The sequence below is a fragment of the Sceloporus occidentalis genome, unplaced genomic scaffold (genome assembly GCF_023333645.1).
Source record: "Sceloporus occidentalis isolate IW3139 unplaced genomic scaffold, rSceOcc1.0.p SCAF_124, whole genome shotgun sequence".
In the NCBI taxonomy this organism is placed as follows: Eukaryota; Metazoa; Chordata; class Lepidosauria; order Squamata; family Phrynosomatidae; genus Sceloporus; species Sceloporus occidentalis.
In genome coordinates, this window is record NW_028317104.1 from 485,211 (window position 1) to 511,871 (window position 26,661).

Sequence of the window (26,661 nt, forward strand, 5' to 3'; positions counted from 1 at the left end):
CAGAGATGTGACTGAAGAAAAAAGTTACCAGATTAAGGATGAAAAACAGGGAAAAGAGAAGATAGAATGAGGAAGGAGATGCGGAAGTGGTCGGCAGAGAAGGTAGGGAAACATTTAGAGAGTGTAAGTGAATGTGTGTATTTGATGAAAACAAACCGAAAAATGTGTCTACATTTTTGGCCCAATTTACACATGGCTACTAGATACAGCTTACTAGACTTTGATCACTTTCATAAGACCTGTAAGGATATCTGATGTTTGACCAGACATGGGCATCAGCTTGTGGTAACATACATTATTGGGCTTTGGATTAGTGTGCCATAAATCTGTTTTCCTAAACTGCAGAGATGTTACATCTCTGGGAATAAATGAGGTAAATAAATTTTATGGAATTCTGAAGCAATTTATTTCTTTTGGGAAGAAAATTTAAGATATATATATTAAAAAAATAGAAATTGGTATTTCAATTAATACACAATTACATTGGACTAACATTTCATTTTAAGAACAAGCTTTCAAGAGTATAAACCTCACTTTGTCAAGACAAAAAGCAATACCTTGACAAAGGAAGGAGGTTCACATTCACATACACACGCATGGGACTTGAAATTATATAAGAGCAAGTCATTTATTCTGTTCAACAGAACCTCACTGATGTTTCGCTCCAGACCTTTAGCAAGATATTAACGGCGGCTCCACGAGCTGCTAAAATTCACACAAAGAAAATCAACCATCAACTAAACATTGAGTATCAATGGATAGAGAGGAATCTCTACTGGTTACTATAGAAAACTGAAATGTTAAACTTGCAATATATCCTACTATTTATAATGGAACCATAAAACAAACAAAAAACACAATTGTACATTTGTGTACTTTGTTTAATGTGTGTTATATTGTCTCCAAAAGGAGATACACTGAAACTGCTCAACTGATTAGTAGATAAATCAATCTTAAAAACAAATATGAAAATATCAACTCAGAGCACCAGAATCAGGCACCTGTATATAGAAATATTGCAAAGCTCATTTTAGTAAGATACATCAAAAGAAAAAGTAAATCAAATCACTATTCATTCACATGAAATTAGGGAGGCGAAAAGAGGTTTCCCAAGTTAATCAGTGGAGGCGCCTCTCTATTCATTGATATACTAGATAGCATATACAGTTGGCATGAGTCAACATTATTGGTGGTTAATTGTTGTAATACACATGTGTAGCAGGTGAATGTTTAATTGTTCATTCCTTTGCATGTGTTAATATCTCGATAAAGGTCCGATACAAGAACTAAAATATTTTTTTTGTTTAACCAAATAAATTACATGCTCTTATAAGATTTCACGTCTCGTGAGTGTGCCCTTATGACGGTCTTTAGTTTATTGGCTCTGTATTTGAGCGTCAAGAACTATCGTTCAGACACAAGTGGATTATATACACACACACACACACTATATGGACAAAAGTATTGACACCTGACACAGAATTTTATAACATTGCATTCTAATTATAGATATTAACATGTAGTTGCCCCCCCCCCCCGCTATAAGAGCTTGAGTGGGAAGACTTGAGTGTTTGTTGGATTTTTTCCCATTCATCCAGTAGAGCATTTGTGAGGTCAGGTTGGACAAGAAGGCTTGGTTCTCAATCTCTGTTCCAGTTCATCCCAAAAGGTGTTCGATGAGGTTAAGGTCAGGGCTCTGTGCAGTCAAGCTTAAGGCTGAAACTAATCGACTAAGTCGAAAAATATACTTTTGTTTTAAAGGCAAAGTTTAACTTACTTCAGACAGATGCTACTTCGGATCTAAGTGGAGAACACGTGCCAGACTACTGTAAGGTATGCATTAATTACCTCCGCTCCCACCCTTTGGTCTGATCCGGTCGCCAGTCTCTCTCTTATCCCATCATCAGCTGCCCAGGGTCCCTTCAGTAACCCCCTCCTACACTCCAGCCTGCAAATTAAACTCCCTCTCACCCTTTGGTCTGATCTGGCCCCCAGTTCCCATCATTGACTTCCCCAGTACACGCTGCTTCGAAAGACGCACTAGACTGTGGAGCCAGGGGATATTGGAGCTACCGGAGAAGCCTGACGCTGAGCTGCAGACAACTTTTAAAGCTTCAAGTGTCTTCCGGACCCACCATGTCTCCTATTGATTTATGCGCTTGTGCTTTGAAGAAGCCTCTTGCAGATAACAGACAGTCCTGGGAAACAGTGAGTTAACGCCGATACGGCTGGTGTTAGCACGTACTACTGCGCTGGCACAGCCCACGTGTTTCAAATTAGTGCTCTGGCTTTTGGCCTCCTTGTTGAGAGAGTCGGCTCTAATAAGAGCCTTAGGACCAACTAATTATCAAAAGCCACTTACCTGTTGGCACATACTTAAGTGTCTTATATCTAGCTTGCGGGATTTTGGTTTGAGTGCCTTAAGTCTAGTTGTGAGCTTGCTTATATTAAACTCTATATTGTCTGCAATTTTGGGAAATGTATTTTTGCCCTTTAGTCTAGAAATAATCTGTACTCTGAATTTCTAATCAATGGCCTTCCTTGGATCAGTTTCTAAATGCCTCCAAAGAAAGATAAGGAGAGGGACAGAGAAAAGGCGCAAAATATGAAATCAATGAGCGCAATAAGTGGGTATTATTCCTCAAAATCCGGTAACCTATTCAGGAAATCACTTTCAGGTTTTATGGTCACTTCTGAGCGATCCAACCCAGCTGAAGGGGATTATGTTCAAACAAAACCGTTATCCAATGACGCTCTAGTGAAGGCTTCTAAGAATTTGCGAGAACAAATCAAAGCTGACAAAAGAAAACCTGTCAAGCAGGAGATTCAATTAATTGCAGAAACTCTGGGCAGACTTACAACTGAGACAGTTTTTAAAATCTGAAATTAAGCATTTACAAGCACACAGCAAATGAACGAAAGAAGATTTAAATAAATTAGAACTAGCGGACTTGGAAGACCGTTCAAGAAGGAGAAACCTTTGTATTAGAGGAATCTCCAAGGATCAGTTGGATGCATGCAGTAAGAATTGGATTTCTACAGTAACTAAAGAAGAAAATTTGGGTAATCATCCCTTTGAATGATTGCACAGGCTACCAAAACCAAGAAGCCTTAATACCTCGGATAACCCGAGGGTTGTAAGTATCAGCTTCAATAATGTCAAAATAAAAGAACTATTGACGAAGAGCGGTCACAGCCGCAGCTGCAAGTGATCTTCGCCATCCGCAAGATGGCGGCCGCCCTGTAAAAAAGCAATCAAGTTCAAAAAGTTTGCTAGATGGTCTCCAGGCCCTCTAGAGAACGCTGGCTCCACTTTACAGGTACTGCGTTCAACCATGCAAGTCAATGGAGCCCAGCTTTCTAATCACAGTGTGATTAGTAAAAATAAATAAAAAAATAAAATAAAAATTAGAAAAAAATAGTAAAAAAAAAAAACGTAAAATGTAAAAATAATTTCCCACTGATGTCACGATCAGGCGAACCTTCAAGTTGAAAAAAATTTGAAAAAAAATATTTTTCAAAAGGCAAAAAAAATACATATATAAAAAATATATTTTTGTGAGCAAGTCCTAAAATTACCACATTAGCTTAAAAACAATGGAAAGAGTTAAAATACTGGCATATTAAATGCCCATGGGTGTCTACTTTTAAAAAATGTATGATTTGATGGGGTAAATTGAATTGGCCGGGTTCAACAATGTCCCAATTAACACGTCTAATTTCCAATTAGAAAAATGCACACGTCGTGTCGTGTGACAGCTGCATATACCAGGAGCTGTAAATTCATACATAAAGTAGGTGTGTGTGGGGGGAAAAATACACACATAAAAATACTACTGCAAACTTTGAAAAAATGCTGGTGGTAAAATGTGTGCATGCAAAAATACCAGCATTTAAAATACATGGCTTTATTGGGCACACTGAAATGGCCCGGCTCAAAGATGTACCAAATAGGGCATGGCAGTTGATCGGCAAACGCCAAAGTTCAACACTGAAAAATACGCATGCCCCAAATGTGGCCCTTTTGCCCCCAAACAGCCAGGCAAAATCATTCATGTGAGGTATTGCTGTACTCAGGAGATGTTGCTGAACACATATTGGGGTGTGTTATGATAGTGACATATACCAGAAGCTATTAATTCATACCTGAAGTAAAATGTGTGGCAAAACAAATTATAAAAAATGACTACCACAAAAGTTTAACAAAGACTGGTGGTAGATTTGGTGCACGGAAAGAGTTAAAATACTAGCATTTGAAATACCCTGGGGTGTCTAGTTTTCAAAAATATATGATTTGATGGGGTAAATTGCATTGGCCGGCTTCAAAGATACCCGAAATGGCACATGGGGGAACAATTACCAGATTTGGAAAAAATGGCTTTGAAATAGCAAAACGCTACCTGTACTTATTGCCCCATAAAGTGTAGAAAAAAAAAAAAATCAAAAAAACATAAAAACCATTGGGTATTTCTAAACTCAGGACAAATAGTAGAATCTATTTAGCAGGTTTTTTTCATTACCTTTTATAGACGAGTAAAAGCTTTTTCAACTAAAAGTTAGTCAATTACTGCACTCTTTGGAGCACGCTGAAATGTACATTAAGGGGATATTTAATAAAGACTGATGTGCTTCTTAAGAAACAAAAGGGTAAATCTATGATTTATATATAGCATTAGCAAAAATAGAACATAGCAATAAATTAAGTCCCAATTCTTATCTCACTAAAGAAAATGCTGAGATTCAGCTGGAGATTAGAACAAAACTCATTGACAAATTAGACCAAGCTATCTTCTCAAAACAGAAATGGTACTATAAAAGTTATGATTGAGAAAAAGTTTTTTTATTTACTTTTATTTTCCAACTTGCCCCCCCAGTTATGCACATCTGCCCCCAGGCTTGCCACTGTGCCCCATGATATGCCTTTTAACCCTCTATATGTCACTGTGCCGATGATATGCCTTTTGACCCCTCTATGTGCCACCCTGCCTCCAGAAATGCCGGGAGCATTTGCTCTGAAAAAAACCTTGTTTTATAATCGAGCAAACACGGTACTAACCCTAGCGCTAAGGTGACAGGATACTATTAATTCTACCTTTTTTGACATTAACAAGGGCACCCAACAAGGATGCCCGTTGGCTCCTTTACTTTATGCTCTATCAATCGAGCCTTTAGCTATACTGATTAGATCAACACATGAAATCAAAGGGATTAAAGTTAAGGAGCAGTTTGACTAATCCGGCGATATCTGTCCCTGCAGTCCTGTCGGCTGTTCAAAAGTTTAGTGCATACTCTAATTATAAATGAAACCTTCCTAAGACACAGGTGATGACCGCTTATCTTTCTCCTCTGCAAAAACTTTTCATTTCCAACCGTTATCATTTTGACTATTAAAATTTTTGGGTAGACTACCTTGGAATCAAACTGACGTTTAACTTAAAGAATCTAGTCCCCATTAATTTTGAAATTCTGACGAAAGATCTTCTCCTCCAAATCTGGAATTTTCCTGGCTAAAAATCTTACCCGATTCCAAAAATCTTATATTTGTTTAGGACTATACCACTGAGTTTCTGGGCATATTCTGGATAAACTCTCGAAACTTTCATTAGTTTGGAAATATGGTAAATCTAGAATTAGTAAGAAAACTAACAAGGAGCTATAAATCCCTCGGGCTGGGTTTTCCAGATTTAAGATTATTACATGAAGCTGCAATGTTCATGCACATATTGCACTGGGATATTAAAAAAAAAAAAAAAGAAAAATCTTGGATGGCTGAATTGCAAACGCATGCACACAAACGAGCATGAACTATTTAATTTGTTTTGGCTCAATCCTGCCATATACGGCGAGACCACTCCACAAAAGAATCGATGAACAAGTGAGAGCAATAAGGAGGGCTCAAACAAATCACACTGTACCTCTACACTTTAAAGAATGTCACAATAGTGACCCTAAGCACCTTAAATATATAGGTATACAGGTAGTTCAGAGAAATTGGAGGAGGAAACTTAAAGTTGGTCAGATTGGGTCTATGTATTAAAAACACTACATTTTATGGGATATAATCAGGATTTTGATCTATTTAATTTTTTAGACTAATTCCCTTTTTTTTTATATTTATTCAGGTCATGAGATATGAAAAAATTATATATATATATGTGTGTGTGTGTGTGTGTTTTTAGATGTATTCTCTCTATACCGTATTTGCTCGATTATAAGACAAGGTTTTTTTTCACAGCAAATGCTCTGAAAAATACCCCTCGTCTTATAACTGGGGGCGTCTTATAATCAGACCTCAAATAGGTCTGACTATGAGACGACTAAGATCCAGATCCCCCGCAGCTGCAGGGGACCTGGATACTCCTGTGTCCCCCCCACCCCCAACTTACCGGTGCTTCTGAGTCCCCGGTGTGTAGCCGGGGCAGCGTGTAGATGTCTACACGATTCGCGTAGACAACTTACGCTGCAGCCGGAAGAAGGTGTGGCTAGCAGCGGGGGTTGTCTGGACCGGTGCCGGGAACTCTGATCTCTGACAGCCGGGGAAGGTCTGCGCGATGGATGCAGACAACCCCCGCTGCTAGCCACACCTCCTTCCGGCTGCAGCGTAAGTTGTCTACACGAATCGCGTAGACATCTACACGCTGCCCTGGCTACATGGAGGTGAGAGTAGGTTCTCACCCTATTGAGAGTGTGCCTTGACGTGGCGGGTGAGCTTAATTATGCTTTGGCCAATTCATATAACCAAAACCTCTCATTTATATTATGTTTATATATTTGTTGCCAACTTTATTAGGGTAAGAAGCGCAGACAGTTTTTGTTTTTTGTATACATTGTACAGCCAATACACTGTTTTTGCAGCATGCTTACACCTGTTTGGTAGGCCTCGTATTATATATTTGTATTATTTGAGCCTGTGACTAGCTTAGCGCACCGTCATTTTTTCTTTTTACATGACAGGGGAGTCAGAAGCACCGGTAAGTTGGGGGGGGGGGGGGGACACAGGAGTATCCAGGTCCCCTGCAGCTGCGGGGGATCTGGATCTTAGTCGTCTCTTAGTAAGTTGGGGAGGGGGGGCGAGTGTTAAATGGGGAGCATAAGGAACTTCTGGAGGCAGAGTGCTCTATGAAATGCCTTTTAACCCCCTTAATGCCACTCTGCCTCCAGAGTGGCATATAGGGGTATAAGGCATTTCTGCAGGCAGAGTGGCACATAAGGGGTCAAAAGGCATATCATGGGGCACAGTGGCATATACACCCTATAAGGCATTTCTGGGGCAGATGTGCATAACTGGGGGGGCAGGTTGGAAAATAGAAGGAAATAAAACCAAAATATTTTTCTCAATAATAGCTTTTATTAAAAAAAGTTTAGATGAATTAACATTTACTGGTAAAACCTTTTTCTCATAGGGTCTTCTTATATTCAGGCTTTTTCTTTTTTTTCCTAAATTAATATTCAGATTTGGGGGGTCGTCTTATAATCAGGGTTGTCTTATAATCAAGCAAATACGGTATATTTTTATATGCTCGTTTTAAATTATGTAGTATATATCTATATTGGTATTTATACATGATCTTTATAAATTATGTGAGGAATACTATATGCCCTATATAGATTTGCTTGATACGTCTCTAAGCCATTTTCTAACTTATAATACGATTTACGATGTTTTATAGATAAGTGTCTTTTTAATATGATTCTCTTTGTGCAACATGGACATTGTTATGGACACTTAAATATAAGTGTTAAATATGGACAAACTTTTCTATATAAAGTGTCTAACAATATTGGATTTAAACATCAGCTACACATAAAGGAACACCACCTGGTAGATCTAATGCAGCAGAGCATATAGGGACAATGAAGAGGAGGGACTAGTATGCATCTGAGGAAGCCTGATTGGGTGAAACGTGTTACGCAAATTGGTGACACGCCCACCTGGAAGTAGCACAAACTACACAGGCAAAGTATGGAACTCTGTTTGCTGTTAACTTTTACTAATAATAAATTGTCATTTTTGCTTTTAAAATTCCCCTCTTCATCTGACCTCTGTATATCCTGAGCTGATGCTCATGGAGGAACAACAACATTGAGTGGAATATCTGCATTAAGTGGAATATCACAAACTGCTGTTCTCCAGAAACAGATATCCTATTGGATCCTATGGTATTCTTATACAGACGCCCTATAGTTTGAGCAAACTTGGTTGCTCAAACGATTGTGAGTACAAATCGTATAGGGGGGTTAATCTCTCTTGTATAAACAGTATTATACTATTGTGTATATACATTTTTTTTTCATGTAAACCTGCTAAGGGTCTCAGAAGACATCACCTGTGATTTGAATCTAAGTATACCTTTTTTTTTTTTAGAATGGGGCTCTGGGGCAGTGGAAATATGATGAATCACACTTCACTATGATGAATCTGGGTTAACTTCCTGGAACAAAGTTTCAATGTTTGGTGGAGGAGGGATAATTTTCTGAGGCTTTATTTCAGTGGTTTGTGCTTGACCTTCTTAGTCCTAGTGAAGGATAATATACAGCAGACATTTCAGACAAGTGTACGCTTCCAATTTTGTGGCACCACTTTGGGGAAAACCCTTTCCTGTTCCAGCATGATTGTGTCCTAGTGCACAAAGCAAGGTCCATAAAGAAATAGCTTGATGAGTTTGGTGTGGAGGAATGAGACCCGCACAGAGCCCTGACCTTAACGCCGAACAATTAACTTGCAACATCAATTGGGAGCCATGCCTTCTCATCCAACAACAGTGCCTAATTTCACATATGAAATAGCCACAAATAGGAAGTATGACATCTTCAATCTAAAGAGCTTTACAATGCACTCGGGTATTTACCTGGAAAGGTATCATCTGCATCTTCCAGTTTCCTTTTCTTCAAAGTCGGCTGAAATAATAAAAATAAAACATTTAAAAAGTAGTAAAATGGATTCTAGAGTTACACATATTGCAGGTTTAAGGTTAATATCCCCAAACATCCCCACCAATGAAAAATGCTAATTAAAGTAGCTGCCAACAATAATACTTTGAGCATGTGTGCATGAATGGGGTTTCAGACCCCCTGGAACTCTCACGCTGAAGTGTATGGCGTAGACATTGACAAACAGGAGATATTTTCCGATGAAATTACCTCTTGCAAGCCAAAGAAGGGAGGTGAGGCGCAAAAGCATAGGGATAATTCTCAAATCTCCACATTCATTTAAAACGGTAAAAATATTAAAGTTCATATAACACTTTTCAATGAAAGCTGGTGTGCATGGGAACAAGACACCCAGTTTAACCACTTACCGTATTTCCCCAAGTATAGGACGCTCCCCTATTTTTGGAGGCCAAAATTAAAAAATATATACCGTATTTGCTTGATTATAATCGAGGTCGTCTTCTAATGAGACCTCAAAAAAATGTCCGCTGGGGCCAGGCTGCTTACCGCTGGTTTGGTCGCGAGCAGCGTCTCTTCTACTAGCAGCAGGAGAACAGGAAGCTAGCAGAGTGTCGCATAATTCTGCCTCCCCCCTCCTTCCTCTGGGGCGGGGCCAGAGAAGTTGCTTGCACAGCCGGGCACCTGCAGAAGTCTTCGAGAGAGATCTGCAGTTCAGGTAAGGGGATGGGGGAGGGTTTTTGAGCAACTATGTGTGATTAACGGAATGAATGAGCATTTAAATGTTTGTGAATGAGTGTGTGTGATAGCATGGATGTGTAAGGGGGGTGGCGGTGGTGGTAGCATGGCATAGGGAGGCTGTACTCACACTCCTATCATCCCCAGGTTCCACCATGTACTGGCTGCCTTGGCTTGATAGGAGTGTGATTGCTGTTAGTTATACCTCCAGAAATGCCTTTTAAACCCCCTATATGCCACTCATGGGGCAAAGTTGCATATAGGAGGGTATAAGACATTTCTGGAGGCAGAGTGGCATATGGAGGGTTAAAAGGCACATCATGGGGCAGAGTGGCAAATAGGGGGTTTAAGGCATTTCTGGGGGCAGATGTGCATAACTGAATAAAAAAATATATATTTTTTTCTCAATCATAGCTTTTATTAAATATGAAAAAATTGTTTACATGAATATTTACTAGTAAAACTTGTTCCTATAGGGTAGTCTTATATTCAGGCTTTTTTTCCTAAATTAATATTTAGATTTTGGGGGGTCGTCTTATAATCGAGCAAATACGGTATATATTACATAAAGTAATTGTACTGGCTGCCTGTGCATGATATCTTCTGCTGCTGCTCGCCGACTTTCCCCTCTGCCTTGCTCGATGCGGCTGCACAGGAACAGGAACTGAGCAGAGTCATGTGATGCGATGTGCATTCATGTGACTCCATCGGGTTCCTGTGCAGCCGCAGTGGATGAAGGTAAGCAGCAGTTAAAAAAATAAATTATATATATCTATATCTACCACCACTGTATAAGACGCACCCAATTTTTAGACCCCAATTTTTTCTAAAAAAGGCGAGTCTTATACATGGGGAAATACAGTAACGACCAAGAAAGTGCCAGACATGGCACGTAATGGGGTTAAACAAGCTTAGAAAGCAATAAAGGATTGCTTATAGGGAACATACTATAAGGTGTACATTAATCATATAATTTTTATGCTTATGGCTTAACTGGTTTGGGGGTTGCGAACGGTAGCAGGAGGGTTATACTTTTTAGATGTGTTAGGGCAATGGGATGTAAGGGTTTTTTTCTTTTATTATTTTTATCTTAAAATTATTTTATATACATTTTTTTAAAAAGTTAGCGCTCCTCTTATGGACCTCTTGAACATGTTAATGCCAGTGATGTCATAATGACATCACTTAGCTCACTGGTTTTTTTTGTATTTTAGTGATTTATTTTTAAATCACAAATTTTTTTTTTTCTGTTTCATTTTTCAGCATGTGAGGAGGGTGAGAAACATGGTTTCTCACTCTCTTCCCTGCGATCCCCCTGCACCGCAAGTCTGTGCCTCATCGGAGCGACCGGATATCACTGCAGGGGATATCCTGTCCTTCGATAACCTTCCGGGTAACGTCAGCATTGAGGCAACCCAGAAGGGAATGCCCAATCGTGCATTTCAGAATGACCGATCACGCGATCAGCGTTTAAAAATGTAACAGTTTTCTAGCGTTCGTGTCGGAAGCCGTTACAGGAGATCGGGCAGCAGAAAGCCAGCCTGGCTTCTGCTGTCAGGGTGGGAGTACAGGCTGTCAAATGACAGCCTGGTCTTCCGTGCAGCAGCAGGAACGTGTCCCAGCCGCTGCAAGAAGGGCAGGACGTACCGGTACGTCCATAGGGGATTCTTGGGATAAGTCTTTGGCCGTCCATAGGAGACTGAAGGGGTTAATTTATATACCGTATTTGCTCGATTATAAGACAGTTTTTTTCAGAGCAAATGCTCTGAAAAATACCCCTCGTCTTATAATTGGGGTCGTCTTATAATCAGACCTCAAATAGGTCTGACTATGAGACGACTAAGATCCAGATCCCCCGCAGCTGCAGGGGACCTGGATCCTCCTGTCTCCCCATCCCCCCCGGGGCCACATACCGGTGCTTCTGAGTCCCCGGTGTGCAGCCGGGGCAGTGTGCAGATGTCTACGCGATTCGTGTAGACAACTTACGCTGCAGCCGGAAGGAGGTGTGGCTAGCAGCGGGGGTTGTCTGCGTCCATCTCGCAGAACTTCCCCGGCTGTCAGAGATCAGAGCTCCAGACACCTAGCCACACCTCCTTCTGGCTGCAGCGTAAATTTTCTACACGCTGCCCCGGCTGCATGACAGGAGTCAGAAGCACCGGTAAGTTGGGGGGGGGGCAGGGGAGTATTAAATGGGAGGGATAAGGCATCTCTGGAGGCAGAGTGTTCTATGAAATGCCTTTTAACTCCCTTAACGCCACTCTGCCTCCTGAAACCTCCCTATATGCCACTCTGGCCCATAATATGCCTTTAAACCCCCTTAATGCCAGAGTGGCATATAGGGGTATAATGCATTTCTGGAGGCAGAGTGGCATATAGGGGTATAATGCATTTCTGGAGGCAGAGTGGCACATAGGGGGTCAAAAGGCATATCATGGGGCACAGTGGCATATAGGGGGTATAAGGCATTTCTGGGGCAGATGTGCATAACTGGGGGGGGGGCAGGTTGGAAAACAGAAGGAAATAAAACCAAAATATTTTTCTCAATCATAGCTTTTATTAAAAAAATAGTTTAGATGAATTAACATTTACTGGTAAAACCCTTTTTCCTATAGGGTCGTTTTATATTCAGGCTTTTTTCCTAAATTAATATTCAGATTTGGGGGGGTCGTCTTATAATCGAGCAAATCCGGTATTTTATATATTGTTATCCTTCTATGTTAATTTTTGTGCACTACCTTTTTTTTTTTTATATTGTGTACCCTTGTCAGTTTGTATCGGCCGACTCCCGGGACATGCAGTTTTTTTTTTTCTATTTATCCCTGTTGCGGGTAAGCAGCAGGGTTAGGATCCAGATCCCCTGCAGCACTTCCGTCAGGGCTTCTATGGTGGAGCACCGGCGTGACATAACCTTCTGGTGCTCCACCATAGAAGCCCCGACCGAAGTGCCGGCAGCGGAGGTTGTCTGCACTCAGACAACCTCCGCTGTTTGTATATAACATATGCTGACAAATTGTATAATAGATACCAAAAATGTTAAAATATATGGATTCCTGTTCATTAGATAAAACACTTAGTCTTGCGCTGTGTATTTTCTCTTTAAAAATATTTTGTCTTTAAAATAGTACCAAACTTTAAGGGTACGGCCTATATTGGAGCCAATAGGGTATATAGACCATCATTTAGTATGACAAATATCTAAAAACGTGGGGAAAATTAGGGGGGTAAAAAAGGAAATATTTTCACAGTTTCACCTATGAAAACTATATATAACCACCAGCGCATATGGGGGGGGAAAAAAATCCAAAAGTGTATTTGTCCTGTTTTTAGAAACACCACATATGCCTGGTTTTAAAAGTCGACATCCCAAAGGTCCATTGGAGCACAGCATTGACCGATATTTAGTCCTCACAAGCTTGTGGGGACAAATATTAACCCCTGCAATGCCACAATGGTGTCATGGCGGCATTGAAGGGGTTAACACCAAAAAACCCTTTCTCCCTCTCCTTGCAGTTACACCGACTGCAGAGAGGAGTAGGAGTGATCAAAAGGCTTGTGGGGGCCTAAAATGCAATTGAGGTTAACGCAGCATTGTCGCTCTTATGGAGCGATCAGGCAGCAGGGGAATGTTGTGGCAGGTCCCCACACTTGTGTAGGGACCCAATCAACAAACAACCCCTTCCCTGAAGCTGCCCGAGTCTACAGAATCGCTTTGTGGGAGTGATCAAAGGCTTGGGGGAGGGTGCTCGGAGGGGGGCTGTGCTGATCTGCCCAGACAGCAGCAGCCGGTTGTAGGGGTTAACTCTTTCACGCATCAATTCTACCATCAGCCTTTGTCAAAGTTTGTTGTAGTCATCGCGTTGTGCTTTGTATTCCCCACACATAGTTCAGGTGTAAATTTACAGCTCTAGGCATAGATCACTTCCATGCTAGGATTAATGGGAAGATACAGCACCAATTTTATGACTTGCTCATGAAAACTTTACATTTTCTAGACTTTTTTTTTTCTTGCAGCTGGGTGGTTCCCCTTACAGTGTGACATCACTGGGGTCTTTTTTAAAAAATTTTTTAAACATTAAAAAAAAACAAAAAAAAAAACGTTATTTTACTGATCACATAGTGATTGGTATGCTGGGCTCCACTAATCAGCATTGGTTCACTCCAGTACATGTAGTACACTTGAAGATAATCTGTTGGGGTGTTGCAGCAGCACTGTTGCTCACTTTCTACACTTGTTTAATCCCATGTCATGCCAGACACATCATTGGTCCTCAAATAAATAAATAGTGTAATACTTACAGCATCCAATCCATCATGGCTGTTAGTGAGTAAGATAGGATCTGGAACAGGCAAGTTCATCTCAGAATGGATCTGTGTTAGATCTTGAACGTTTAATATGGGTTCCTGTTATAGACAATATATGTTTTGTTAAGGGTACAGCTTGCTTCATACCAAGATTAATGAAAAGGATTAGTTGTGAATACCTTAAGAAAGCCATCCAGTTCTAATAGTTTCTTTGGGAAAAAGCCAGCAACAAGATCTTCAGCCTACAAAAAATACAAATGTTAACAGTTAATAGATATACCACGTATACCGTATTTGCTCGTTTATAAGACGACCCCCCCAAAATTGAATTTTGATCCTGCTAAGAAAATGTACCTGGTCAATTAATGCAAAAGTCTGTATTTGTAGCCAAACTAACCTTTTTGATTGCGTAACTAAGGTAACAGACCAAGGAGGAACAGTTAATCTAGCCCATCTCGATTTCTGTAAGAGATTTGACACTGTGCCCCTTTAAAAATGTATAAATAAAATTGCTTGGATGTCAAAATAATTCAATGGATAATGCAATGGTTGAATGGCAGGATGCAGAATGCTGTAGTTAATGGTGAAGAACTTACTAGTTGGGAACCTGAGGGATCAGAAATTTTAGTAGTTGTGGGACCCTTCAAAAACTCCCATTTGCTATCATAAGGAGGGAAAACTCAGGACCTTCTTGATTGAACCACGGTGATTCGAAAAATTCTCTTGTTTTTTTTTTTTTTTTTTAAACTCCAGATATCAAGATTGATAGAAGGAAAGAAATGCCAGAGTACCGTATTTGCTCGATTATAAGACGAGGTTTTTTTCAGAGCAACTGCTCTGAAAAATACCCCTCGTCTTATAATCGAGGTCGTCTTCTAAACAGACCTCAAAAAAATGTCCGCTGGGGCCAGGCTGCTTACCGGTACTTTGGTCGCGAGCAGCGTCTCTTCTAGCAGCAGGAGAACAGGAAAGTAGCAGAGTGTCACATAATTCTGCCTCCCCCCCTCCTTCCTCTGGGGGAGGAAGTTGAAGTTGCTCGCACAGACGGGCCCCTGCAGAAGTCTTCGAGTGAGAGATCTGCAGTTCAGGTAAGGGGGTGGGGGAGGGTTTTTGTGATTAATGTGTGAAGTATGTGTGATTAATGGAATGAATGAGTATTTAAATGTTTGTGAATGAGTGTGTGTGTGATAGCATGGATGTGTAAGGGGGGTGGTGGTGGTAGCATGGCATAGGGAGGCTGTACTCACACTCCTATCATCCCCAGGTTCCAGCATGTACTGGCTGCCTTGGCTTGATAGGAGTGTGATTGCTGTTAGCAGTTATACCTCCAGAAATGCCTTTTAACCCCCTATATGCCTTTTAACCCCTCTGGCATATAGGGGGTTAAAAGGCATATCATGGGGCAGGGAGGCATATAGGAGGGTATAAGACATTTCTGGAGGCAGAGTGGCATATAGAGGGTTAAAAGGCACATCATGGGGCAGAGTGGCAAATAGGGGGTATAAGGCATTTCTTGGGGCAGATGTGCATAACTGGGGGGGGGCAGGTTGGCAAATAAAATGAAATATATATATTTTTCTCAATCATAGCTTTTATTAAATATGAAAAAAATTGTTTACATGAATTAACATTTACTGGTAAAACTTTTTTTTCCTATAGGGTAGTCTTATATTCAGGCTTTGTTTTTTTCCTAAATTAATATTTAGATTTTGGGGGGTCGTCTTATAATAGAGCAAATACGGTAATTACCGTATTGGCTCGGATATAGGCCGCACCCTAAAAGCTTGGTGCTTTTTTAAAGAAAACGTTTTGTAATAGATATGCTGCCACTCTGCCGCCCCCCCCTCCCCCGAGATATGCTGCCACTCTGCCGCCCCCGACTTATACAACTTCCGGTGCCGGCACTCAGCAGATGTGCCGGTACCAGAAGTTGTATACGCTGTGAGATTGTGAACCCCAGGGAGATGATTAACATGGCATCTGAGTACAGCTGCTATGCAGATTATACATATGGGTCTCTGGGGTGGAGCAATTGGAGAGCAGGGTGGGCCAATGCTCCATTCTCCCATTCTGTGGAAAATCCATGCCGGCTTTTCCAGGAGGCTAGAAGTCTGCAGGATCCAGTACGGGATTTCTGTGAGGCCTGCACAAGAGGACCATCCCGGAGCCAAGTGAGGCAATACCTGCCTGGACATTTTGTGTGTTGTCTGGGGGAGGTTTTCCAGAGCCTGGCGTAGGTGGGTCTGGCTGGGAGGTTGAGGTAGTGGGTGAGTAGGCTGGTCAGTCTGGACCAGCATAGTTCAGTTAGAGAGGGCTCCAATTGGGAGCTAGGTTTTGTTTTTATGATTTGGTTTTGGGGTTTGAGCGATTAAAAATAAAGCACTGTTTTGCTTCAAACTGTTGTTCCTGACTCTGATTGCCCTAGAGGACTGTGCTTAAGAACCCTAACTGTGATGTGTATGGCCCTCGTGCTACAGGGTTTGTCACAACGCATATTGCGTAGATGTCGCCCGCTGGCCCCGCAAGACACCCGGGAGTCTGCTCTGGTGAGTCTTGGGGACAGAGGTAAAACGCATCGTGCGGACGTTCACCAGCTGTGGCGATGTGTATAAACAACCTCCGCTGCCGGCACGTCTGCACGATGTGCTTTAGCAATCTCCCTTGCCGGGACTCCCCTCGTGGGAATTCCCGGCAAGGGAGATTGTTAAAGCACATCATGCAGACGTGCCGGCAGCGGAGGTTGTTTACGCGCGCATCGCCGCAGCCGGTGAACGTCTGCGCGATGCGCTTAGACAATCTCCCATGCCGGCACGCCCCCTGTGGGAAGTGCTGGCAGGGGAGGCTCTCTGAGCATATCGGAGAATAGGATGCAGGTCCCCTGCGGGGGGGGGGATCTGTATCCTAACCCTGCTGCCTGCCTGGCGCCCGGAACTGCATGTCCCGGGGCGTCGCGCGGTAGACCCCGAATATAGGCCCCACATCGGGGGAAGTGCGGCCTATATTCGGGCAAATACAGTACATGCCCACAGCCAGCATCCATCACTTCATAAAACATACAATTTCTTGATTTAGGTGGAAAGGAGAAAGAACTTTTTGCATGAATCTCTGTTACCCGTCTGGCTGATGTTAAGCATCCTGAGGTAGACTTCTTGCAAAGCTTTAAACTGAGCGAAGGTCAAGACCAAATTCAGATTCCAGAAAGGTACCCGTGATCGGCTGAAAGGCTGCAGTCAGCAGATAGTTCACTTAGCCTTCACCCAGGGTGGAATAAACTAAGGGCCGCAATATGGACAGCTTCAAGGTGATAGGAAATTATCCCTTACTTACTGCAGGAAGTCCAAGATTTGTCTAATGTGAATGTAATCTAGCTAGAGGGGACTAATGGAGCCCCATAAACAGAAATTATTCCAGCTCTTGTATCAGATGTGTAATCTGTTTCCTACTCCACATTAAAAAGGTATTGGCAACCTCTTCCTGTCAGAAGCCATGCTGTAAACTTTAGGTATGAGGTATCTGGATGGAGAACAGGCTCTAGCTTGATCTCTTATCTTCTGGGACTCTGACAGGGGGACGTGCTACGGGTACCAAATGCTCTTGGGCCAATCCAGAGCTACAAGACATTCCCCTTTCTTGATCTTTCTTAGAATTCGGGCAATTAGAGGCAGAGGAAAAAGGCACCCAGGATGGTCCACTGCTGACAGGGAGTAGAAACAATTCAACCTATTGTTGACTGTTGTAACCATAAGGGCGATGTCTAACTGGTCTTCTGCCAAGGAAGTTTGCAGGGATCTTTTCTTTTCCTTGAATGAATACAGCAGTGGGGCAGATTCTTCTTGGTCCCTATCCTCTGTAGTAGGTCCCCTTGCTCCTCCTTGTTTAGTTAAAAAACACCAGGACTCTAACATTGTCTGCCAGAATCTTCACTAAACTGCCTCGTAATCTGTTCTGCCAGGACTAAAGGTCTTTCCAGAGAGCTAAGTGCTCCAACACAATCATGTGTAGGCACTGCTGTTGTGCTGACCAAAGTCCTTATTGGAAGTCTTCCTCCAGGGTTGCACCCCAACCACTCAGGCTGGTGCCCGTCGAGAGCATGGCTAACTCTTGCTAGAAACACACACCTTCCTAGAAGGAGCACTAGAAATCTCTGACTGGAACAGTGTTTTCTTAAGACAAAATGAGTCAGAATGTATCATGGGCCGTGTCTTCCGATGGAAAAAAAACAGAAGTGCATATAATGAAAAGGGATTTTTCTACTTGGCAGAAGACGGGACTTCTGAAAATGTATGATCTGAAATAGAGAGGGGTGATGGAATAAGCGATCTGAAGACATTGCTGCTAGTAGCCAAGCATCTAGAAAGGGGACCACATTTATACCTTATCAGGAAGGCTGTACCTTCTGACTTGGTAAAGATCCTTGGAGCGGAAGACCCCCGAAGAAGGAATGGCCACATGCAGGAAACTTAGGGAGTCTTTTTGGATAGGTGCATGAAGATAAGCGTTCTGAAGATCGTGTGTCGCCAAGAAATCTCCCAGGGAGATAATCTCTATGGTAGATTCGAACAATTCCATCTTAAATCTCTTGTAAAGAATACGGTTCAGGAACCTGAAGTCTATGATTAACCTGAAGCCTTTGGCATTGTGAAGACCTGATAGTAGATGCCTCTTGCTCTTTGGTCTGGGGGCAATAGAATCAGGGCCTTCTTCGTTACAAAACCTTGGAATAAAATGTTGAAGAGCCTGGCACCTGGAAACACTAGGGGGGGGGGGGGATACTTATAAGCTCCAGACTGTACCCTCTGGAGATGACCCCCAGAACCCAACCATCTTAAGAAAGTCCTTCAGCCTGTCCCCTACTGATCTGCTTCTGGGGATACATGGCCTCTCACAAAATCAGAACAAGGATCTTGCATACTGAGTCCTGACGTTTTAAACGGGTTCAAAACTGAGCCAGAGGTTTTCTCTTGAGTAAAAAATGCTCGTCACCCGTGGCCTTCTCAAGAAGAATCTCCGGTTCCTGTTCAAATAATTATTTGCCTGAGAAGGGGATGCCACACAGATGTTTGGAAGCACTATCCGTAGACCAGGATTCTAACCAGAAAGCTCACCTGATAGGGAAGAGGCTCTGGCTGCCACGCAGACGGATTCTATAGCTGTATCACAAAAAGTCAGGCAGCACTCTTGGTGTCTGAAAAGCTCCAGGGGATGCCTTCCACCCCAGCAACTCCCAAGATGTCCTCTTCCACTTGTTGCAGCCTCAACCGCATCGCTCTAGCAACAGAAGCAGCTGCAATGCCAGGCTCAAAAATAGCGGTAGAGGTCTCAAATGCTCTCTTAGCTGCCCCTTCTGCTTTCCTGTCCACAGAATCAGGAAAATGGTATGAATCTCCCACAGGGATATCTGATCTTCTGGTGGCCTTTGCCAGTGGTACAATCAATCTTTGGAGACATGCATACCTCAGATAAGTCCACTGGGAACGTGAAGAGTCACTTAACTTTCTCTCTGGTGTATTCCACTTATCTGTAATGATGGTCTTTAGAGCCTCATGCACTGGAAAGGTCAAGTCATATATATTTACACAATAACTTAACATTAGACTTGTGCATTTCCATTCCTACAAATTGCAACTTTACAGACTGAACAGGTGAAATTTGTCAATTAAATGCACTCCAAGTAATAGAAAATACACTATAGAGTTATGCCATTATACCAGGGTTTTTTGTACATATTAGAGAATATTGATTGTTTTAATTAGTTTTTTGGGTTTCAAAGAAATTTAAAAGTATGCTAATATTTTGTGTCTTTTTGGGAGCCCCACCATATTTAGGAAAACTTGGTTCTCTGGTACTGATAAGTAGATGTATTAATTATTTATTTGGGGTAGATCAGAGATTGCTGGGATGTCCATTCAAGGTATAACCAGTACATATCGAAGGAAAAGGTGTTTTTTTTTTTTCTCTCTTTTTTCTTTTACATTTTCAGTTTGCTGAAAATAATATAATTTGAGTGTGGGCCAGTAGCTGCACTCTATAAGAAGGGAGTTAATTTTGTTTTTATAATACGTTTATATATCATTATGCAAGTTGATTTGCTATGTTCGTGGTTGTTTTCAAGAACAACCTGGTCACACTAGTGTGGGCCAATTGACATTGCTGTTACATGTAGGGCTGAAACAACTAATCGATAAAATCGATAATCGATAATGAAAATCGTTGTCAACGAATTTCATCATCGATTAATCAGATCGATTTTTATCGATTATAAAAAGAGGTTTTTTTTTCAGAGCAAATGCTCTGAAAAACTCCTCTCCTTATATAATCCGACCTCAAACAGAGATCGGATTATAACACCGGAATCCAGATCCCCCGCAATGCTGCAGGGGACCTGGATTCTCCTCACTGTCGGCCGGTCTCTCACTTCCGTCTCTCCCCCTCCCATCTGACTCCTCCCCCTCCCATACATCACTCTGCCTCTCTACCCGGCACCGTTACTGACAGGCACTTTCCCTGCAGCTTCATAGAAGCCTCAGTGTAAGTGAAGGGCAGTAACGGAGTCTGTCTGTGCGATGCAGACCCCCACCGGCTGACAGAGAATCATCCTCTCTGATAGCCGGTGAGGGTCTGCATCGCACAGACAGACTCCGTTACTGCCCTTCACTTACACTGAGGCTTCTATGAAGCTGCAGGGAAAGTGCCTTCAGTAACGGAGCCGGGTAGAGAGGCAGAGCGGTGTATGGGAGGGGGAGGAGTCAGAGGGGTGTATGGGAGCCACCCTCCAATACACCACTCTGGCTCCTCCCCCTCTCATACGCCACTCTGCCTCTCTACCCGGCTCCCTGGTGTCTTGTCAGAAACGGAGGTTCACAGGAGGCAGAGTGGAGTATGGGAGGGGGGAGGAGGCAAAGTGATGTATGGGAGGGGGAGGAGCCAACGTGATGTATGGGAGGAGGCAGAGTGGAGTATGGGAGGAGCCAGAGTGGAGTATGGGAGGGGGAGGAGCCAGAGTGGTGTATGGGAGGAGGCAGAGTGGAGTATGGGAGGGGGAGGAGCCAAAGTGATGTATGGGAGGGGAGGAGGCAGAGTGGTATATGGGAGGGGGAGGAGGCAAAGTGATATATGGGAGGGGAGGAGCCAAAGTGATGTATGGGCGGGGGAGGAGGCAGCGTGGTGTATGGGAGGGGGGAGGAGGCAGAGTGGAGTATGAGAGGGGGGAGGAGCCAGAGTGGTGTATGAGAGGGGGAGGAGCCAGAGTGGTGTATGGGAGGGGAGGGGCCAGAGTGGTGTATGGGTGAGTTATAGTGGTGTATGGGGGGTATTATGAATTTTTAGGGCATATAGGGGGTATAAGGCATATGGATATTAGGCATATCAGGGGGGCATAAACATATCTGGGGGTAAAAGGTATATCAGGGGGCTCAGTGGCATATAGGGGGTATAAGGCATATCGATATTAGGCATATCAGGGGGGCATAAAACAAATCTGGGGGTAAAAGGTATATCAGGGGGCTCAGTTGCATATCACTGGCATATAAGGAGTATAAGGCATATCAGGGGGCACAGTGGAATCTGGCATATAAGAGGTATAAGGCATAAATGGGGGCAGAGTGGCAAGCTGGGGGTCAGATGTGCATAACTAGGGGCAGTTTGGTAAATAAAAAAATTTAAACAAGGCTTTTTTCTCAGTTTTTATTAAATATGAAAAATAGTTAACATATGAATATTTACTAATAACTTTGTATTTAAACCTAGTTTGAGAAGCACTGTGTTTGGGTTCTTGTAGCTTTTATTATTATGTCAGTAAAATAAGAAGGTGAATAGAGAGGCCATTGCAATAAAGAGATGAAAGTGTAAATTGTACGTTTTTTATTGCAATTTTTCTTCAATTTAAAATAATGTATTTTTTTTATCCGATTAATCGATTAATCGACAAAATAATCGGCCAACTAATCGATTATTAAAATAATCGTTAGTTGCAGCCCTAGTTACATGTTTTCAAAGCACATGCTTATGAAAACTGAATACTCTGCTACAAGCACCGTTAGTAAAAGTAAATGCCTCATTATTACTATTTTGCCGATTTGGAGGTTTATTACTTTGTAATAACAAAGATAAGTACAAACACTGATTTGCCAAAACAAAAAAAACCACTGATCTGTGATAATGTTCATACCTCACTTGTTATTCTCTCTCTGAAACAATCGACCTAAAAGGGAAAAAAAAACAAAAAAGCGTTAAACATGACCCCAAAAGAAAGAGGGCAAAATAAGGCCTCTTCCGTGGGCTTGCTTGCCATTTCCCAAAATGAGTGTAAAACAAAAATGTGCTCGTAATTTTAGTCTACACATTTCCTTTAACGAAATGTAACATTTTCTTACCTGTATATTCCCTTTCATTTACAGTCAGCATTTAAGATTAGGTGACCCCCCCCCCCCATGAGGTAGGACAAAAAGACAGAACTACACCAAAATCCCTAGCTTTACATAAAGATGATAAACACCTAACATTAATGTAAATACAAATTAAAAGTAAACATGCAAGGGAAATATTTTGATTGCTACCTAAAGGAAATTTACAGGTATTTTTCCCAATCGACCAGCAGCACATGTATATAATTAAACAGTGAGCCAGAAAAAGGTGAGAGGCAGTTATATCTTGTAGACCTTTGTGTTGTAACACCATCTCTGAAGATGAAAACACCTACCCCTGCCTAGTATTGAAAATGCATGGATTGAATTCCATATGCCTACCTCACAGACCTGATTTTAACAGACCTGCAATAACGAATCGATAAAATTGATAATAGATTATGAAAATCGTCAATCTACTGCAACAGCAAAGAGGAGTTGGAGGCAGCACAGTAACATCAGTCTTTACTGGTTGGCAGCCACAGAAGAAGCTTCATATAGGATGAATAGAAGAGACACACTAACTGGACTATCTACCAGCCTCCCAATCAACCTTTGGTGTGATACCAAGTTAGCAAGATAACATCTTAAGATGCTGATTAAGGGGATCTTCTGTTCAGAGATGGGACTTGACATAACACAGGTTTGCTGGGGGCTGTTCTACCTTTTTAAGCGGCCTTTCACACATGGATTTTAAGACAAGGATATAGGGGGTATAAGAAAATGTTTTGTGCAAAGCTTGAAGACAGCGGGATTGATTTACTACAGAGAACAAAACCATACATTATTAAAGTCAGACCCTAGCTAGCTAGCTTTTCCTGTAACAAGGTCTCAGCATCGTTGGTCTGTGAACTATGCAGGACATACTTAGACCCTCACACAAGGAAATGTCACTTGATAATGCATAGGGATAGGTGGCTCTTCACCAAACACAAATAATTCAGTCTTCCAGAGTAAAGAAATTGATAGCCTGTCAGCAAAAACTGGATAAAATTTTACATATCTACATATTAAAAAGTAAAACACCAAGGTCAATTATCTGTTGCAAACGTGCAGACTTGTAAAATGTGTTCTCGTATCATTAAAAACCAGAAGTCAGAATAAAATTAACAGCAAAACATGCCACACGGAGACCGTGCCTCTCCATCTTATGCAACACGTGTACACCACTGTTCTGAATCCCATCATACCCAGACTTAGCCATCCGTATACCAACACTGCCACTCGCAGAGTTATACAGTCTTTAAGAAGGACCGACAACTACCAGAGCAGTAGCAGACACATGGAGTGTTAGTAAAGGCACACCATTCTTTACTCCACAACGATTACATATCTACACGGGCACATGGGACTACAACGCCGCACCAAACGTGCTAGACGGATTCTCTAACATGCGCGCTCTCCCCACGCATTCCCCCAGGCCCTTAAAAAATATACTGCCTGATAACCATCTATTGTTGCTCTCTCGCCAGGTCCGATAATTTTAGCAGAATTCATAGAGCCAACGTTCAAATTTGCCTTGCTTCTAACCTTTTTTTTGAGCTCCTGATCTACTTTCAGCAGAGAAGACATGGCGAAGTCAACACAGTCAGTTTAATGCTGGTAGCCCACACCGGCTATGTGATATTACAGTTCCGGAAGTGACGTCAGAAGAACTGCGCCGTGGAGTTACATACACCTCCCGGTGGACGGTACCAATCACGTTCTTTGCCAATTCCTGATAACCTATCGATAGATAAGACATAACTAAATGATTGCAATACATGGCTGCAGGAACGCATGCATCGTTTTTGTGTAATGCCCCATACATTCAGCTTTTTGCCTTTTGTCTCTCTGACTTCAGTGTGTATCATCATAAAGTACCGACCCTAAGCGTTTTACTTATATTGAAAGCTGATTTGTATACATAACCTCTTGCTCTATTTCACCGATCAAGTCTTTAACCATCAACGGCTTGAGCCATTTAAAATTACCTTTGCAAGATATAGTATACAATGTAAAAAAAAACAGTATTGCAGTAATACCTTTTTTATTGGACTAAGATAATATTTAAAAGACAAGCTTTCCAAAGTTATCCTCTCTACTTCAGGTCTGAAGCAATACTAATCGATACAATCAATAATGAAAATTGTTGCCAAGAATTTAATTATCAATTAGTTGAATAGATTTTATCGAATATAAGATGAGGGTTTTTCCACAGCAAATGCTCTGAAAAATACCCCTCGTCTTATAATCTGACCAAAAATAAACACTAAGATCTGGATCCTTCTCTCTGGCAGCCGGTGGACGTCTGTGTGATGCGCGCAAACATCCTTCACTACTTCCCTCCACTTCCGCCGGGACTTCTATGATGGAGAACCGGCGTCACATGACCTTTCCGGTGCTCCACCATAGAAGCCCCGGCTGTCAGAGAGGAAGACCCGCCGCAGCGCTGCAAGGCACCTGGATCCTTCTCTATAGCAGCCGGTGGGCGTCTGTGTGATGCGCGCAGACAACCTCCGCTACTGCCCTCCACTTCCGCTGGGTCTTCTGTAATGGAGCCCCGGCGTCACATGACCATCCGGTGGTCAGTCATAGAAGCTCCAGCGAAAGAAGTTTGTCTGTGCATCACACAGACGTTCACCGGCTGCCCCCACTAGACATCAGGGAGTCTGGGGTAAGTGTGAGGGGTGGCATATAGGGAGTTATAAGGTATATCAGGGGGCGCAGTGGGGGTTATAAGGCATATCTGGGAGGCAGAGTGGCAAGCCTGGGCTCAGATATGCATATTCTGCTGTTTGTGTTTAACATCCAGTTTGTTCATTAAATTATTTTAAATAAACCCATCCAATTAATTGAAAAAATATTATGAAAATAGTCGTTAGTTGCAGCTCTAAACATGACAGAAGTGACCCCGTATAACAAGTGATGGTGTTAGAGACAAGAACAATAATTAAATTGTTAGATAGCAATAGGAGTCCTGGTCCTCAGTGTCAGAACAAATGCGGTGGTATCTGATAGCTTGGCTGTAGATGACCCCTTGTTTTGTGTAATTGGATTGATTTGTGGAGGTAGCTGTACCTGTCTGTGGGTTTTCTGTACACAGAAGAATAAAGTGAACCATTGGTGACACTTATGTCCAGGAAACTCACACTATGTTTTAAGAAATTCATTTTGAGTTTTATTGATGGGTGGAATAATTTGAAAGATTCATGGAAGTTTAAAAGGTTTTCTTCTCTTTCTCTTTTCATTTTATCAAAAAGGCCATCGATATTGTCAGGTGGGGGGTGCAGAGCGTGGCGCAGGCACCACCACACAAAGTCCAGTAACGCAGTACAAAAGGGGCAAATCCAAGCGAGTAGTCTGGTGTCCTGTCTGAGAGGGAGATTACACCATTAAGCCCCGCCCCCTCCTCGCCGTGCGTGCTGAACGTGAGGTCGGGAGCACCGCCTGCCACGAGGCAGTGCCGAGCCGTTATCGGGAGGTCCGCGGGCAGGAGTAGACCTTCTGCCCGACGGTTCCCGCGACGAGGGATCCGGGACTCTACGTGCGGAGGCCGGCCGACGGGGACCGCGGTCCGAGGCGACGGACCCCGCAATAAGGTACGTGGTCCCCGTCGGGTCTGACAGATATAAAGATAATATTTATATGGTTTGTGGGGGTGAGTGACTAGGAATCCACCCAGGATGACCCATTACAACAGGTATGGATACACTATTGGACCAATATCTGGCCTCATACAAAACACTCTTAAGCCCCTAGTTATAAACATTGAGAGCTTTATACAGGACACCACAGATTTTCACAATGAGCCAATTCACAAACTTACCTGCTAATACTATACTTGTAATACTATGTAACCATGGATGGGGAGTCTTTATATAGTAACATCCCCCATAAAGATGATATTGAGGCCTGCATCAAATTCCTCTCCTCCCACAATGTCACACAACATAGTAACATAGTTCATAAGGTTGAAAAAAGACCAAAGTCCATCAAGTTCAACCTATATACATATTGTGTCCCTACTGTGTTGATCCAGAGGAAGGCAAAAAAACCCTTATGAAGCAGATGCCAATTACCCCATACCAGGGGGAAAATTCCTTCCCGACTCCAAATATGGCAATCAGAATAAATCCCTGGATCAACGTTCTGTCCCTATTAATCTAATATCCATAACTTGTAATATTATTGCTTTCAAGAAACACGTCCAGGCTCCTTTTGAACTCTTTTATTGAGTTTGCCATAACCACTTCCTCTGGCAGAGAGTTCCATAATCTCACCGCTCTTACTGTAAAGAACCCCCGTCTGTGCTGGTGTAGAAACCTTCTTTCCTCCAACCGTAGAGGAT

At 42.3% G+C, this 26,661-nt stretch overlaps 1 protein-coding gene across 1 annotated transcript in view; it reads right to left on the minus strand.

The window, feature by feature from the left end:
* LOC149282005 (proteasome activator complex subunit 3-like) overlaps window positions 1-23,903 on the minus strand; it is a 55,529-nt gene extending 31,626 nt beyond the window's left edge. Inside the window, exons 1-5 of the mRNA XM_089498656.1 lie at window positions 23,862-23,903; window positions 22,097-22,129; window positions 14,109-14,171; window positions 13,924-14,028; window positions 8,850-8,898 (exon numbers count right to left, since the gene is read on the minus strand). Of these exons, the coding sequence (XP_089354782.1) occupies window positions 8,850-8,898; window positions 13,924-14,028; window positions 14,109-14,171; window positions 22,097-22,129; window positions 23,862-23,903 (292 nt within the window). The remainder of the gene's footprint in view (window positions 1-8,849; window positions 8,899-13,923; window positions 14,029-14,108; window positions 14,172-22,096; window positions 22,130-23,861) is intronic.
* Between the last annotated feature and the right edge of the window lie 2,758 nt (window positions 23,904-26,661).